This window comes from Camarhynchus parvulus, chromosome 7 (genome assembly GCF_901933205.1).
Source record: "Camarhynchus parvulus chromosome 7, STF_HiC, whole genome shotgun sequence".
Classification (NCBI taxonomy): Eukaryota; Metazoa; Chordata; class Aves; order Passeriformes; family Thraupidae; genus Camarhynchus; species Camarhynchus parvulus.
The window spans coordinates 33,793,731-33,810,575 of record NC_044577.1 but is presented as its reverse complement, the minus strand read 5'-3'; the positions used below and the strand labels follow the sequence as shown (position 1 = coordinate 33,810,575).

At 40.2% G+C, this 16,845-nt stretch overlaps 1 protein-coding gene across 1 annotated transcript in view; it reads right to left on the bottom strand.

Annotated features, from left to right (window-relative positions):
- The window catches only part of ARHGAP15 (Rho GTPase activating protein 15), a 302,239-nt gene that overhangs the window by 246,660 nt on the left and 38,734 nt on the right, over positions 1 to 16,845 (bottom strand). The window contains exon 6 of the mRNA XM_030952453.1: positions 14,492 to 14,578. Coding sequence (XP_030808313.1) covers positions 14,492 to 14,578 — 87 coding nt within the window. The remainder of the gene's footprint in view (positions 1 to 14,491; positions 14,579 to 16,845) is intronic.

Below are 16,845 nucleotides of genomic sequence, written 5' to 3'. Positions count from 1 at the left end.
GCAAACCGCAGAGCGTGACTCAACAAAGCTCAGACCAGCAAGGGAAAGCAAGGAAAGGGTCTTTAATTAATGGAGCCGCACTTGCTGTACCACAAACTTTCTTCCTTAAGGTAGGGATATTAAGGAAAAAAAGAATTTTTTTTTTATTTTCATAGGAATAGAACAAAGAGAATTCAAGAGCAAGAGGAATTATATGCCATCAAATGTTGCTTAAACACAGCTGATTTTTTTTCTTTTTCTTTAAGAGTGAAAGGAGTGAAAACTTAGGAAAGTAACAAGTAGGAAAATGTTCCTCTAAGGTGAAAAAAACCCAAATTATTGTAAGTAAGTAAAAGCTATTCTCAAACTTTTAAGAATATTTACAGTGTCACGGTATAAGTTTTTTGAACATCACATAGAGCAAAGATATTGGGACCTGGAGTCTCTTTTCTCCTACCCCCCTACAAGTGGAAATTGCTGAAACCATGGCAGCCTAAGCAAACAGCCATGCACACACTAAATATTCAATAAATTTTTCTCACAGAGGCTACCTGAAACAGCCCATAAGTATTAACATAGATACCCAATGCACAGCTACCCAGCTCTGTCAGAGAAACCCAGTTCCCAAATCCCCTTTAAACAAAACCAGCTCTAAACGCAGAATATCACAGCACACACAGATTAATTCCTGATAGGTATCCAAACCCTGGACAATCTAATAGCAGCTTAGCATTGATTGCATGCTACACAACAATTTAGGTTTTGTTTTCCATTAGTAAACACCTCAAATTACATGAAAGGGAGAAAAAGTTCCCTAGATACAAGCATTAAATATTTATCAGCCTTATGTCTGCTCTGTCACCACGCCTCTAAGAAAGTCCATTAATTAAATACTTTAGAAACGATTAAAACACTTCCTTAGAACTTATTGGCACCTGTTAATTCACTGACCCTACGAGGCTATGGCAGTAAATGTCTTGTTTGATTGCTTCTCTTATCAATAAATCAGCAGCTTAAAGACAAAGGAGACATGATGCAACTCCATGTACACAACATTGCCTTAAAACACAAAAGCCAGTATCTAGAGGCAGAGAAACAGAACATTTATGTAGACAGGGCAGCACAAATAATCTATTTAACCTAATCTTTTAATTACAGGAAACATCTCGTAGCAAGACATACAAGAGCAATGAAATGACCCAGAGCTAGAAATCAAGATGATATATTTGTGCATGTGAAAGTAACACCAGCAGAATTCATAAAAGAAAACCTCCTTGGGCATTATTATCTTTCCATCAGGATACACTGTCATCACATTGAGAACAGGAGAAAAAAAAAAGGCTTAAAATATGTTATTAAAATACAAAAAAAGGGAAAGGGAAAAGAAAACAAGAGCAGAGAAAGGTAAAATTAGAAGCGGGGGAGATGCAGGTGAAATGAAATTTCTGTTTGAATTATTAAAAAGGAGCATGTTAGGATTGGGGAGGGAAAAGAAATAAGGGACAGACCCCAATAGCTTGGCACAGCACAGCACCCAGCCCAGTGCAGAAGCTGCAGGGATTTGGGTGTCATTATTTACTCAGTCACAAACTACTCAGCAGAGAGGGGGGTTCAAATCTGGCCCTACTTGGGCAGTATGCAAATCTTCTCCCACTCCTCTGCAAGCTTTTCAGGATAGCTGGCAGAGAGTCCCCTGAAGAGTCCTGGCAATGCCACAGTCTGCAGTGGGAAACGAGCATCTTGCAAAGAACCCCTGAGATCCTCCTACCCCCTCAAATCTGCGCGAGAGGAGAAGTGTTGCCTGCAAGGGGGAGCGAGACGGAGCGTGTGTGTGCGGGAGAGGGAGAGGAAAACAGCGCTGGTAATTATAAAAGAGTCCTGAAATGCCAGGAGATGGGAGAGAACAACTGATCCTAAACAAAAATAATGACAATAAATTGCGCGCCCCTCGCTGCGTGTAGTGTTTTCTCCTCTCCCCCATTTGTGGTGTTTTGACCCTTTGTTCGGATCCTTTACCTTGCTGCATTGAAGTTATTATGGAATATTTGAAAAAATTGGCTTCCCTTCCTTTGATCTCTACTATTGGATTACATTCTTCCTACTGCCTGCACACAGTTCTTCACTCCCACATTCATTTTCCCCATTTCTTTGTTTACATTCAATTTTACCATATTTCTTCACACTTTTCTACATGGGTAAAGCCTATGTTATGTTCCAACACACATTACTCTCTCTCTTTCCTTACTTTGCACTTTTTAACTGATCGTGTAGAATATTTGTTCCCAGAATGACAACAAAAAAATCCAAACAAAACAAAACACAAAAAAAAAAAAAAAAAAAGGAAGAAGAAAAAGAAGAAAAATGTATGCAATGGTGAAAACATGTTCCTTTTCACTCCAACTGCAGCCCTAGCTGAATTGTGCTGCCATTGTTTTCCAACAGAACTTGCATTTCCAAACTTGGGAATTCCCATCAGTCTGTCTGACAGAATTTTCCTGTTTTTTCTCAGAAGGTGTGCATTTTTCAAATGCCAGTAACATACCACTACAGAATTTCCCAGGAGTAACAGCTTGGTTTGAGGGACTCTTATTCAAAAGCCTTACTTCAAAAAAAAGTCATTTGAAACAGAAGAACCAAAACTGATTATTTACATTCTATAAATCAAAACAAAACTACAACCAATGCATTTCAAAATATTGCTATAATTATTTTCTACACGCTGATAAATTGCTGGACATACTTTCCCGAGTGCTGGTTGGCAATTCCTCGAGCACTAAACACAATGTTTATTTAATTTTAGATTGTGAATATAATTATTAAAAGTGTGATTCCAAATCATTAAAAAAAAAGAAAAAGAATATACGGGGGAAAAAAAAAGGCACAAATCAAACACAAGAGGGGCATATTTCAGGTGTATTGCAGTTTTTTTAAACCTCTGTCTGTTACACTTCATGGAAGGGTCTGTTTCCAGGGACTCAGTCCCAGGAGAAGGAGGAGTTCAGGCCCATCGGGGCAGAGCATCCCAAGTCAGGTGACAAAGCTGGGAGTCACAGCAATGGCCACTGTGACAGTTTGGGGTGTAGGAGATGCTGCAAAGCTCAGGCGCAGCTCTCTCAACAACCCTGACTCCATTCCCTGAAATATATTGAAATGGCAAAGATGTAAAAATACATTCACCCCACTTTTCTCTTTATTTTATAGAAGATAATGTGTTTTATACCCTAAAAAATGGGGATTATTTTCTGAATAAAGTGTATTTTTTCCTTTATAATCCATGCACCATCACTCTTCTTTCTCCAACAGCAAAAGTCAAGGGATATTAAAAGATGCAGAGTCATAACATAGTATTCCAAGTATGGAGAAACACAGTTCTTAGACTCCCACATTCACACCCAAAAGTTTCCTTTGTGGCCTCCCAGAGAGGGCATGGACTGTGCCAGGCCCCCAAGGACACCTCACACAGATCCAGCCCTACCAGCTCATAAAGCGAAAGAAGGAAAAAAGCATCACCATGGTACTCTTAATACCTGCACAGATGTTCATGTTCTACCCCCAGTGTAAATCAGGAGGGTTTGGGAGAAATTGGTGTATTAACATCAGCAGAGGAAGTCTTGTTCTTGTGACCCTCAGCCAAAATCCAACCTGCCCAGTCTGTAAGAGGCATCTCCACAAGAAGAGATGGATGGGCTGGGAATGGACTTTGCTACCACAACTAAAATGAGAAGTAAAAAAGCCCAGCCAATCCACTGCATATTGATTTCAGTACTGCAGGATGAGGTATGGAAAGAAACAGGTATTTGTCCTTTCAACCTCTTGCTCCGTGGCCACTGCTTTGTTTTCTCCTTTTAACTTTACCACGCATTAACAATTTTCCTGAATTAATTCAAGGCATTTCTGGTGGCACGTGATTAAAAATTATCCATTTTTAATTGTTTTTCAGTGGTTGAAACTCAATTCTGCTCAGTCTGCTTGAGAGCTGGGCACGGGTGGTAACAGGTTATTTCAACAGTTCAGGGTAAAAATGGGATCACTCACTTAACTCTGCACTATCAGTGCAATTCATCTCAGTCCATAACAGATGACATGTTCAATAGAATATGTAAAGTATGCCTCCACCTAGTGATGACTATGTACAAATAATAGAAAATAATAATAATTATTGTATTACTTAAGAGAATCACAGTAATTGGTTCCCATTTTACCAAATTAAAATGCGCTCTCATGTAAATATTCACATATACAAATGCACACTCTGCCTCCAGAAAAATCAGTTTAAAGCTCAATCTGTGACAATTTACCTGCAAACTCTGACTTGAGGGAGGCTGAACACGTTCCAGGTTTTAAGTACATTAAAATTCAAAATAACAATGTATTTGTAGCAATCAATACTATTACAAGGACAAAAAAAAATGGGGGTGTGACTGAAGTGCTGCGGATTTTAAGTGTTAAAGTTGTCTGATAATTTAAGTTTGATAGACTATTTCTAAATGAAACAGTAAACAAACCACATCCCCTCCTTGCAACTTTGTTTGCCAAAGAAAATGTTTGCTAAACTTCTTGGATCACTCTGTTTTACAGATGCAATTGCAGATGTAGTGGCTGAAATTCCTAGGAATTTTTTTTTACCCCAAATCAGAGCAGAGGTTATTAAAATAAAAAATTAAAAATAAATTAATTTTTTACAAAATACAAAACCAACAAAAGAATCCAATAAAACGTCGTAACAGTAAAAAACCTTAGCACTCCAGAATTCAAGAAATCCAGCTCTTGAACTCAATCTCAAATTTCTCACAACTCCAATAGTCCATATAAAAATAGTCTCTAACGGGGATCAATTGCAGGCGCATCCTCAAAATCAATAAACTCGAGGAGGAGGTTTGAAAAGTCAGGGTCCCTGGTGGAAAACGTTCTTGTGGGTTTTCCTTTCATCTGGGAACCACCTTAAATGTCTTCTCAGGCCGACTGGCCTTGCATTACCATTTCAAAAAAGTCTCCCCATCCCATTAGTGGCCCATGAATCACAGTTTAGGAATTCCTGCTCAGCTGAAAACCAGAGGTGTTGTATCTAAAAGAGAGGGCAGGTCACTGCCTGCAGTTCCCCCCTTGCATTTAGATTGCCTCCCATTGTCCCTATAACACCTTCAAGCATCCAAAAAAACATCCTGTCTGCAAAGAAATCACTCCTACACAAAAAATGTGAATCCCAAACCTCTCCTCTGGCATCCCCTCTGCACACAAATTCAGCGAGAGGACAGCCAAGGCTCCCCATGCCCAGCCAATTCCAAATATCTGCCTCAGCCATTAAAGAGAAACACAAAAAAAATGGAGTCAAGTGGCTTCGCCAAGATTTTAAAAAATGTAGTGGCTGAACACAGAAATACCAGCACCAAACATGTAAACAAGTCAGATTTGATTATCTCTGAGTGAGTTCATTTAGGATTCGTTTTTCTCCTTTTTTTTTTCCCCCACCAAGAGTTTGATAAATTAAGGGAATGTTTGGGCACCCATCAAGATACTTCTTTTTTTGTTCGTATTAGCTTACATTAAATTAAAAAAAAACAAACATGAAAAATTATAATGCTCTTGAATTAATTTAACTATTTTCCATTAGGAGAAGCACTAAACCTTAAAATACTAAAGAACCAGGAAATCCAGTCTTCTTTTGCATTTCTTACATTTTTCTTTCAGCTGTTGATTGCCAGAAAATACCATTTTTCCTGGGTCATAAATGCACAAAACACAGCACCAAGGGCCACCCTCACATCAGAGGTGCCTTATCGAGTTCACCCTACTGACTATCTGTAGCCATAATTCTCATTACATGCTTTGTCTTGAACAAGCTTGTCCTTGTGAAGCTATTTGTCCCTACCAGCTGATCAGAAGAGAATCACTATTTTAAAACATAAATTTACTACCTAAGGAATAATTTAGAGAACACAGGTCTATGTGGATATTATTAAAAAAATATATATTGGTTGATTCAGAAACTAGTTAAATGAATGTTAATTGCAGAATAGTTTGGGTTGGAAGGGAAACTGGGCACCAATTTTGGCTGAAAGATGTTTTTAAAATGCTCAGTGCGCCCTGCAGGAGGAGTCCATGGGGAAAGGGAGAGCCTTGGTGGCACCGGGCACAGACTGGGCAGCCCAGGCTGCCTCTGCTGCCTGCATCCCTGCCAGCATCCCTGACCACATCCACTGCCCATATCATGTTCACATCCCTGCCTGCATCCACTGCCCACATCCACTGCCCATATCATGTTCACATCCCTGCCAGCATCCCTGACCACATCCACTGCCCATATCATGTTCACATCCCTGCCTGCATCCACTGCCCACATCCCTGCCCTCATCCACTGTCTCATCCAGTGCCCACTTCCACTGCCCTCACTGCTGTTCACATCCCTGCCCACCTTCCCTGTCCACACTCCTGCCCACATCCACTGCCCACTTCCAGTGCCCATATCCCTGCCCACTTCCACTGCTTGCATCCTTCCCCTCTTCCACTGCCTGCATCCCCTGCACATGTCTCTGCCCATCTTCCATGCCCACACCACTGTTCACATCCCCACCTGTATCCCTGCCCACCTTTCCTATCCATATCCACTGCCCGCATTGCTGTCCACATCCCTGCCCACCTTCCCTGTCCACTTTCCCTGTCTGAATTCCTGCCCATCTTCTATGCCCACACCACTGTTCACATCCCTGCCTGCATCCCTGCCCACATCCACTGCCCGCTTCCAGTGCCCGTATCCCTCCCCTCTTCTACTGCCTGTATCCCCTGCCCACATCTCTGCCCACCTTCCCTGTCTGCATTCCTGCCCACATCCAATGCCCACTTCCAGTGCTTTCATCCTTCCCCTCTTCCACTGCCTGCATCCCTGCCCGCATCCCTGCCCGCCCGTGCGCTGCCCACGAGATGGCAGCAATATGTTTATGAATAATGCAGCAGAGGCTGCAGCCCCATTTCGCATGCGGGAGCTGCAAAGCGCCGCTCGCTCCTTCAGCTGCAAAACAAAATAACATCGCTCGAGCCCCCTCCTCCCCTCCCCAACTGCACAACCTGCTGTGAATTCGGCCAAAAAAAAGAGAAAAAAACAATGGGAAAAATAAGCTGCTCCTCTGTCATGCTGCCCGGGTTGCTTTCTCGTTTTCCAAGGCACAAGGTGCTTCCTCTGCTCTCACAGATTTGTCCAGCTCCTTGTGCTCAGCCGTGCTTCTGTCCCTGACAAAATTATGTCACACGCACATTAAGCATTAACTGCTGCTATGTTTTATTCCTGCAGCACAGAAAATGCCTGTGGCTCGAAACAAATATTTTCTTTCCTGATGGACAAATAACATCTGCACTGGTGAAAGCTGCAAGCGTGGCTGTCACGGGCTAAGTGATTCAGATAATTCCTTGAGAAGCACATGTGTATGAGCACACACAGGCACTCGTACCTATCACAGGCACTCACGTGCCAGCACTTGGATTTGCCAAGAGATGGGCTCTCAAAAAGCACAGTGAGCTATTCTAACCATCACTTTCAGCAGACAGACTTCTACACACACACAATGTCAGACTGGGGGAATACAGATAGTGAGTTTTTAAAATCGGCCTGGTTTCATGGAAAATTTAGGCTTGCTTTTCCATTGGATTTTGGAGTTCTGCAGCATTTAGGGAGGCCGTGGCCTGCAGTGGGTTCCACACAGAGGTGATGTGCAGTGCCATAGCCAGCAGCACCCCAGCACCCTGCTCAGGGCAGCTTCTGCTTCAGGCTTTCAAGCCTTTCCAAGACCTCCATGAGTTGCTGAAGTTACACTTTCCAAAAGATTTTTTTTCCTGATTTTTTTTTTTTTAGGACAATAATGGGGGGAAACTACCCACCCAGATAAGATCATATTTAGCTACAAATCAACCAAAGATTTTTGAGAATTTTGAATCTTATTTCATTAAGCTAACTATAACAAAATATTCCCTATCAGGAGTGGACCTCACTATTGCTGAAAAGCAACTTTTTCACATCATTAAAAGAAGTGGTAATTAGGACTTCAGTTTTTTCTTATAATAATAACAACGACAAAATGTTAATGTTCTGTTTCTGTAGCCACTAAATACACAAGGCCTTTCTGACATAACTGAGGGGTTTGTTTTACCCCAAAGCAGACTCAGCAAGTGAGAGAAACAGATTAACTATAATTTTGTGGCACCTCTAACTTAACTGCTTGGTTTGTCCTTTTTATGAATAAAGTTGCTGTTCCTTGAAATTCCATTACAGAGGTTAAATTGATAGAAAAGCTCCTTGAAATTCCATTACAGAGGTTGAAGACTCAGTTTCCCAAACTTTTTAAATGCACAGTGCTGTCAGTCGAGTGCCCTCCTGTTGACTGCTTCTCTATTTCCAAATTGATTATAGCTTGAATATTGAAATATCAAAATATGGAAATATTTTTGTATATGTCATAGAAAAGTTTGGTTTTTTTTTTTTCATTTTTGTTAAGGTTTCCTATGCAAATGAAGCCAAAATCCTTACAGTTTGTATGTTCCTGTCCTTGTGTAAAGCTTTGCTTGCATCACTCTTTCTGTCACTTTTTTGGGGGTGAAACTGGCTCTATTACCTGATATTCCTTAGAACATGAATCACATCAAGAATTTCTGTGTCCATTACTGAGTAATCACTGAGAAATCTGAATTCCACTTCATTTTCCATATGTTCTCTTTGGGCTAATATGAGTAAAATCAGATTGAAAAGAGAGACACTGGTGAGAAAAGCCTGACCATTTCTCACCCAACACTTCTGAAACAAGGGTAGAACTCTATATTCCAGAGTGCTCCAGTTACCAGGCTCTTGCTTATTCTCAATTGCATAAGGATCTTGTCCTTTCTCAGCTGATTTTTCTGCCTGTTGTGCTCTTTACTAACCAGGGACACCTCAACACCTCCTTGGGTCCCAAGAGCAGCTACTGTCAACACAGGTGAAGTGGTTACAGTTAAATCTGCTTTTTTCATACATAAAAAATATATTAAATAACAACAAATAAAATCACCAAGGATATCTAAAGGTGTCTCCTTATCATCACCTTAAAATATCATATTATAGTCTTTAGAAGCCAAAGTGACTTCTTAATTTTATAAAGTTTAAAATGCATATTGTGCGCAATTTTCTATTTCCTGCAATCAAATCAAAGCTGGTTTTCCTCTTTCACTATGTAATATCACTCTTACTTTTTTATTTTGATGACCAAAAAATACATTAAAACTTACAAGATGTTCAAAATGAAAGAAATTAAGAAAAGAACAACTGAATACATGAAAAAAACAAAACATTCATGGGCTTTGTTGGATTTAGCTTACAACAGAAAATAGCAGACATGTCGAGAAGTCAGAAGATTATCTGCATTTATTGATTAGGTTTTACTGAATATTTTGGCAGGAGCTTTGCCAGTAAGGTCATTAACAAGCCAGTTAGAAGACAGAACTAGAACCACAATTGGGAGCCTGTTCCACATTGCTGTGTTCAGGATCTCACTTACAACAATAAAAAGAGTACTTATGTAAAATCAGAGAATGGTTTGGATTGGAAGGGACCTTAACTGGTCTCATTCCATGGACAGGGACATCTCCTACTCCAAGTCGCATCCAACCTGGCCTTGGACACTTTCAGGGATCCAGGGACAGCCACGGCTTCCCTGAACACCCTGTGCCAGGGCCTCCCCACCTTCACAGGGAAGAATTCTTTCTCAATATCCCATCTAAACCTGCCCTCTGGCAGTGGGAAACAATTTCCCTTTGTCCTGGAACTCCATGGTGCTCAAAGTGGGGGACCCAACTGCCTCAAACTGCTGGCCGCGCTTCTTTTGAAGATGAAGACCATTTTTCGGTTTTGCGTTTTTCTAAAAACCTAATTTTATTACTTAAAGAGCCTCTTTCTGACACCACCTAATGACTGTGTGCTGTGGCCAAGTCTTTTAATTAGGCAGTAACAAATTCAGGTCTCTGGGATAGAAATTAAACCCCAGCCACAGCAGTGAGGTCCAGAAGTGGACAAAATGGTGTTCTGAGATCACAAGAGGTCCATCAAATGCATAGCAGATTGAAATCCAGCAAAGATTCCTGTCCAACTCAGAGCTGAAAGCAAGAGCCCTCTCAGGCTCAGGAAATGGGACTAACTCTGGGATTTGGGTGGGAACAAACAGCTGCTGATAAGGACCACCACAAGCCTGCAAGGTGGCTTTTTTAGATTTCCCTCCTCTGTGTAGCATTTATGTTCAAAAACACACAAAGAAACCCAAATAGCAATCCCAGTCCAAGCCCCTCCACGTCGTGCTCTCAGCGCTTCCTCTAGAGAGATTGGGAAAACAAAAATTATCCCTCCCATGGCAAAAAGCAGTGACTTAAACCATTCCTGGGAGGCATCCAGGCACTATCCTGATCCTATAGTATGTAGAACAAAATAGCTTATCATTCAGATTACTCGCTTGGACAAAGCTGGAGAGCTTCAAGGACAAGGGAGTTACCCAGGATCAGCGCCATAAATGTTATTATATATGAAACAGCTGCAAGATAAATTCTTTCATATTACACATAGGTGCAGTTGTACTTCCAGCTGTCTCGCTGGTGGAATACTGTAGGTCTTACACAGCTTTCACTATTTGTAAAATACTCTTAGTTGTGCAGGATTGAGTGACCCCTTACAGCTGCGGTGCATTGAAACAAAAAACGGTATCACACCACATCTGTGGCAAGAGCCCAGCCACAAAACTCCAGAAATTCCTCATATGAAACATTCCTAGATGTGAACTCAGTGAACAGGGTAAAATTATGACTAAAGAAACCAAAAAATGCCTGTTAGTTAAATGAATGGTGCTATTAAGAGAACAAAGCAGCTTCATCGATTCATAAATATGCTGCTCGTGACCTTTTTTGTGCTTTTCACCTCTCTCCTATTTTTCCTTTTCTATTTTGAATTATCTGAGAGAAATCTCCCAAAACCTCTTCAAGGAAATAGTGTACAACCACAGGACTTTGCGCTAATGAACCCCCAGAATTAAAAATCCAGAGGTCAAGAGCCCATCTTCCATGAAGTCTGGGCTGAATTTCAAATTAAAAGGCTGTTTGGCTTAGAGTAGAGGTTGAGTAAAACAGGGGGAAGAATAAGACCCAGTTGAAAAGTTTACTAAAAGTAGGAAATGTGGAATATTGGGAAAAAAATCTACAAATTAGCCTAGTTACTGGTGTTTCAAACACCATATCAACACTGACTGAAAAGCAGCCCATTAAGTTATTTTCGTTTTTGATAACTCACATCAAAACACACCTACCCAATATCAAACTAAGCCAAAAAAAGGCAAGAGGAGAACAACAAAGTGACACAGGCGCTGTTTCTGTTCCAGTTGCTGACTGACAACACTGCCATCCCTTAACATGGTTTTATTTAGTTATTACAACCATCTCTCTGTAAATGACACTTAGGATTATTTAAGATTATGTTGTAATCCTTTTAATCCTCAGTGCTTTAAATTTCAGGCTAAACACCAAAGAGCAAACTAGCACTTAGCAGAAATATTTAAAGCATGTGATTTGAACATAAATCTTCTTTTATTCAGCACTCCTCCGATGAAGACCTAGTGCATCACATCACTCAGCCAGCAAGAACAAACAGCACCGTGTCTCGCTGCAAGCTGCTACCTCACCCCACACCATGGGAAGCTGCTTCTAACCAGGTTTTTTCCTTGGTGCCAGTTACACCATCAATAAAATAAATGAAAGGAAACCAGGAGGTTATAGTCTATGAGATGTGCATATTTTCAGTTACTGTTAAGGAAAAGTTGAGGGGAAAAAATACCCCCACATAATGTGTGCATCAAGGACAGAAATAGATTGCATGCACAAATTGGATAGTGTGAGACAGATCAGACTTATCCTGTTAAAAAGGGAGTAGCTCAATTAAAATGAGAGGAGTAACACTGCTGAAAGCATCATGATCAACACCAGAAACCCAAATCTTCCTGCCTGAATATCATTCACTTGCAGTTCCCTCTTTTACTTCTCCCTGCGTCGATCACGTTTCCAATTAGTTTTTCTTTATGATACTCCTATGCTCCATCTTCTTGCTGCTATCCATTAACTGTCATCTGCTTAGATTTTAAATCCAAGACTTCCTTCTTTTTCTTCAGCCCAAAATTTCAATAGTCTTTTTCCATTTGTGATCTATAATTCATGAACTCAAATTGAGCACCCTGGTAAAATCAAATTCAAAATTCTGCACCTACTCCTAATACAACACATTAGCACAAAGAAGCCACTGAATGAGAAAAGAAGGTTTTATTAGAAAGTAATTAAACAAAACACCAACTATGTTTTGATGGGTTTTGAAGATATAATTATACTTATTTCTGATCACTTCAGAGTTAAGCAGCTAATGTATTTAATCAAACAGCAATGCAATGCATCTATATTTAGGTTGCAAAAAAAAAAAAAAAAAAGAAAGAAAGCATTAAAGAAAGCCACCCATGTTGCTTCCATTTGAACAAACCTATGAATAAGTAGACACACACTATCAATTTTATTCCCACCCACGAGGAATAAGTAGATCAGAACTGTTTCCTGAAATATTCAGTTTCCAGGTACCAAATGACCTCTCTGCTTTCGAACTGGCCTTGGATTCCCTCCAGACTATCTCACAAATCTTCGCTCCCTCTGCAGTCCCCTTCCCACTCTATCTGCTCATGTAGCACCAGTCTTGTTCAGTCCCTTCCTTTCCCAAAATGTCACCACTACTGGTGCCAAAGCCTTCTCCTCTTTCGCTCTTACCATCTGGCACAATCTTCTTGTAGCTCTCTGTCTAAACAATGCTCCATCCCTTTTCAAAATGTGTCTTAACATATGTCCTTCCTCCCATGCTTTTACTTCTTAATGTCTCTCCCACTCACTTATTGGCTTGATGAAGACACATTTTAATGGGTTCAAGCAGTAGTGCATGAGTTTCCTTTCTCACATTATTCTGATTCAGTTACACCTCACACGAACAGAAGTGAGAAGAAAATGCATTGCAGAGCCTTCGTAGCACCAGTTTGGTAAATCAATAACAGAGCTTCGTTTGTCTTTACTTTGGGAATGCATTAGCTCAAATGAATCACCGAAATGCGTTTCCAAACGGGAATTTTGCTTACTGCAAAATGAGAAATAAACCCTAGAAGCTCAGAAGACCTGTCAGTGCGCTCAGGGGGTTGCAGGAGTGAAGGCTAAGGTTATACTTAATCACATTCCAAGTGAAAAAGCTGAAGATTGACAGCAAAAACCAAAATATTTATTCTAAAAATACCTAGGAAATGACAAAGCCCCAAGTGTTGTCTCAAGACAACCTGAAAGATGTGGGGGGTATAGAAGCATAAGTCTCACTGTCTTGGAAAAGAGGAATATTTCTAAATATTCCATGCGCTTTAGAAAGATGTCTAGAAAAATAAACCTTGAAAAAGCCTCTGTAACACACAGCTGACTCAAAGAGATTTCTTTTTAAGAAGCCATGTACAGGCCCTTAGGGGTTTTTTTATGTGTAGTGGCTTTTTTTTTTCCCTTCCATCCCAGACCCAGACACAGTTGGTTTCTCCAGCATGTTTCATTGGTCATGATGCCAAAGGACTCTCTGGTAACTAACAGGGTCTTGACCCTGACATGTTCCCTTCTGCATCTCTCCCCACTTTATTGCTTGTATTGTTAAACATTTTAAATGTTAGAACTCTGGGAAACAACTTGGCTCTTAGAGAATAATATTTTGATGTGGCTTGATGCAACATTTAGTGAAACAGAAAAAGACAACAAATCCTTTCTACTGATATTCATGGGAGCTGGATTATGTCCAAAACCTGAAGATGTTGCAACAAACTATTTTAGCCCCTAGATCCTGGAATGTTAACCTTGCAGTAATGTTTTTCCCCTCCTTTCATCTTCTTGGGCCTTGATCCTCCCTTTCAATTCAATGGCATTTGGACGAAGGAATTAAATAATATTATTTCCCATCAATGAAGAATAGTCCTGTGAGAAATACATGTCCTTCTCTGCTGGCCCTGACAGAGGCAAGCTTTTAAAAATCCTCCCCTCCCCTTGCAGAAGTGAACCTGGGTCATCACCGTCTGAGGACCCTGAGCAGCAATAAAAATAAACAGAGAAACCGCACTGCGCTGGAGCCGTGCTTGTATAAGCAGTTTGAAGAAGTTGTGTTTATGGAAGTCCTCTAGGTCAAGATTCTAGGCCTGAACCCAAAGCAATTACCTACTAAGTTTTAAAAACAAATTGAATATAGAGCATTAATCAATAAATCAACAGGTTCTCAAGTGTTTAGGAGACTCAGTCATCAGAAATCCTTCTCTTAGAAAAATAGTAAACCGATGCTGGATAAAGTGTTACACTCCTTTACTGGTAAGAAAAATGCTGTATTAAATCAGGATCTAGTTATTAAAACCAAGGAAATAAAACCTACCTCTTCACAGAGTTCAGACACAAATGAGCAGTGGAATGCTTTGCCTCTTACCTGAAAAACATTCTTTTTGCTGGATTTCTCTGAGGTCCACTCAATGCGAGCACCACACAAATCCACACACTCAGGTTTATATCCCGGCTTCTGGAAAGGAAAAGAAAAAAAAAATCAACATGATTATGGCCTCACTTTTCACAAATGGGGACAGTTATCAGATAAAACAAGAATAGATCAAGTTAAAGTGACAGGTTGTTGTAGCATAGCTGCTGGTTTTACTGAAAAGAGCTCATTATATGCCCTGGTATTGTTAAATAACCACTCTTGGGGTGTCTTAGTTCAGAAGTAAGGTTCTTATATTAGAACATAATTTTAAAAACAATTAAATGATTTAAAAAACAGTCTAGTGTAACACATAGTAGATCAAAACACAAATGCAGACACATGGACCAGCTATTTTCAATGCTTACTTTGCCAAACCTCTTGAAGAGTCATTGAGTTTAAAGGAAAAAACTTGTGGGTTTTCCAAATGCAAATTTAAATTGATGCAACTGGAAAGGACAGAAATTAGACAAGAGCATACATTGTATCTCTAAGAGAAGCTATCTCCTTTCTCCAAACAAATTATCATTTCTTGCTCCTAAAAAAAGAAGAAAAGGCTTCGAGGGCATGTGTGACACCCAGAAAGAGCTCAGCGCAAGGGCTGATACTTCTCAGTGTCGGTCCACGCATCCTGGAGTGACACAGCTCTGCCTCCCCTGCTCTTCCATATGGATGCAAGGAATTCAAAGAGCAGATTTGTTTGCCTGTATCATTTACGTTGCTGGGAGTTGGTGTAAAGCACAATAATCCTCATTTGCCATCGAAGCCCCTTCTCCAGGGACTCTGCCTGTGCAGCAGTTCTGGCAAAGCCCCTGTAGTTCGGAGTAGGCTTTGTAGATTGGGTTGCTGCACATCCTACTCAACAGTAAAAATACTACTGTTAAAGTAAAAAAGCACCACTAACTCCCTTTTGGGTAGGGGATGGAGCGATATCCACATAATTTAATTAATCAGCCGGATGCAACTGTTTTCTCTGCTGCTCTTAAGCCATAGTTACCCTAAAAATGTCATTAGTGATACAGAAAACAGACTTTATAGAGTTAAGAGCAGCCAGTCCAGCACCAGCCACAGATTCAGCTTTCCAAAAACTACTCACTGGATTTCTCTGATGTTGTTATTAAAGGCTAAAATATGTGAGTTCTCCAGGGTGCCTTTGAGATGGGAGGAAGAGAACCTATTTAGGTTAAAAGAAGCAAAGAGATCCTGGTCAAGTGATTTGCAGGCCTAGTATCTGGAAGTTTTCAGTTCTGGGATTGCAATTATGTTCTCCATTTGCCAAACCATAAAACCACGATGGTTAAGCTCCACTGAAACTGACAGTCCTGTGTGCCTTTGTTCCCTTTTTTCATTATTATTATTAATTTTTTTAATAGAAGAAATATACTCTTCAAAACAGAAGGATGTTCTTGTGGTTAAACCACTGGAAGAAAAGAACTTGGATTTCTTTTTCCCCACCTCTGCCTCAAATTTCCTGCCTGGCCTCTGACAAGACCTTAGTCTTTCCAATTTTTTAATAGCAGATCAAAACTGCAGCATTGAGACTTGATTTTGCAAAAAAAAAAAAACCTATTCAGAAATTTAATCAACTAATATTTGCACGGCAAAAATTATGAAGTTGGAAAAAAACCCCAAGCACCAATATATTAATGCAAATAAATATTCAAATTGTGGAGGAAATGAATGAGTTCTCAATATTCCAATACTTTTATAAATAGGGCTATGAGGTTTAGATCATCTCCAGGACTCCATGCAATGCCCAGATCTGCACCACACAGGCAGCTCTGCAACCCATCAGGAACACACAAGACAGGCTTCTCAAAGTGGGCAATTTTGCTCTCTTTGAAAAAAGATTACCCACATGGATAGTTTGAGTTGGAAAATACTTTCACAAAGAGGGGAAGCTTTATTCCACCAGCAGAAAGAGTTGAGAAATTTTGGAAACACATTACGAGATTAAAAGAAGAGATTAACATGTAGACAAAGAAACAGAAATAGTTTTTTGATAATGAACATTACTGGGCTAAGAATATTTTCCTCGGGAAAACTGCCACGCAACACTAAAAGGAGAAAAAACAAAAGCCTAGAGAGGTGTTGCAGGAAGATGAAATAGTGAACTCAGTAGTATTTCTATTATTGTACAAAATATATGTAACAGCAGAAGCTGGACCCTCCTGTGCACCCAGTGAACACAGAGTGTAATTTTGCTGCTGTTGCAGTACTCTGGAGTTTGTTTACAGCTCTGATTTTGTAATAAGCAGAAGAGAAGTACAAGCATGTGCATCTCCCTCTCCAGAAAGGATGGGATGCAG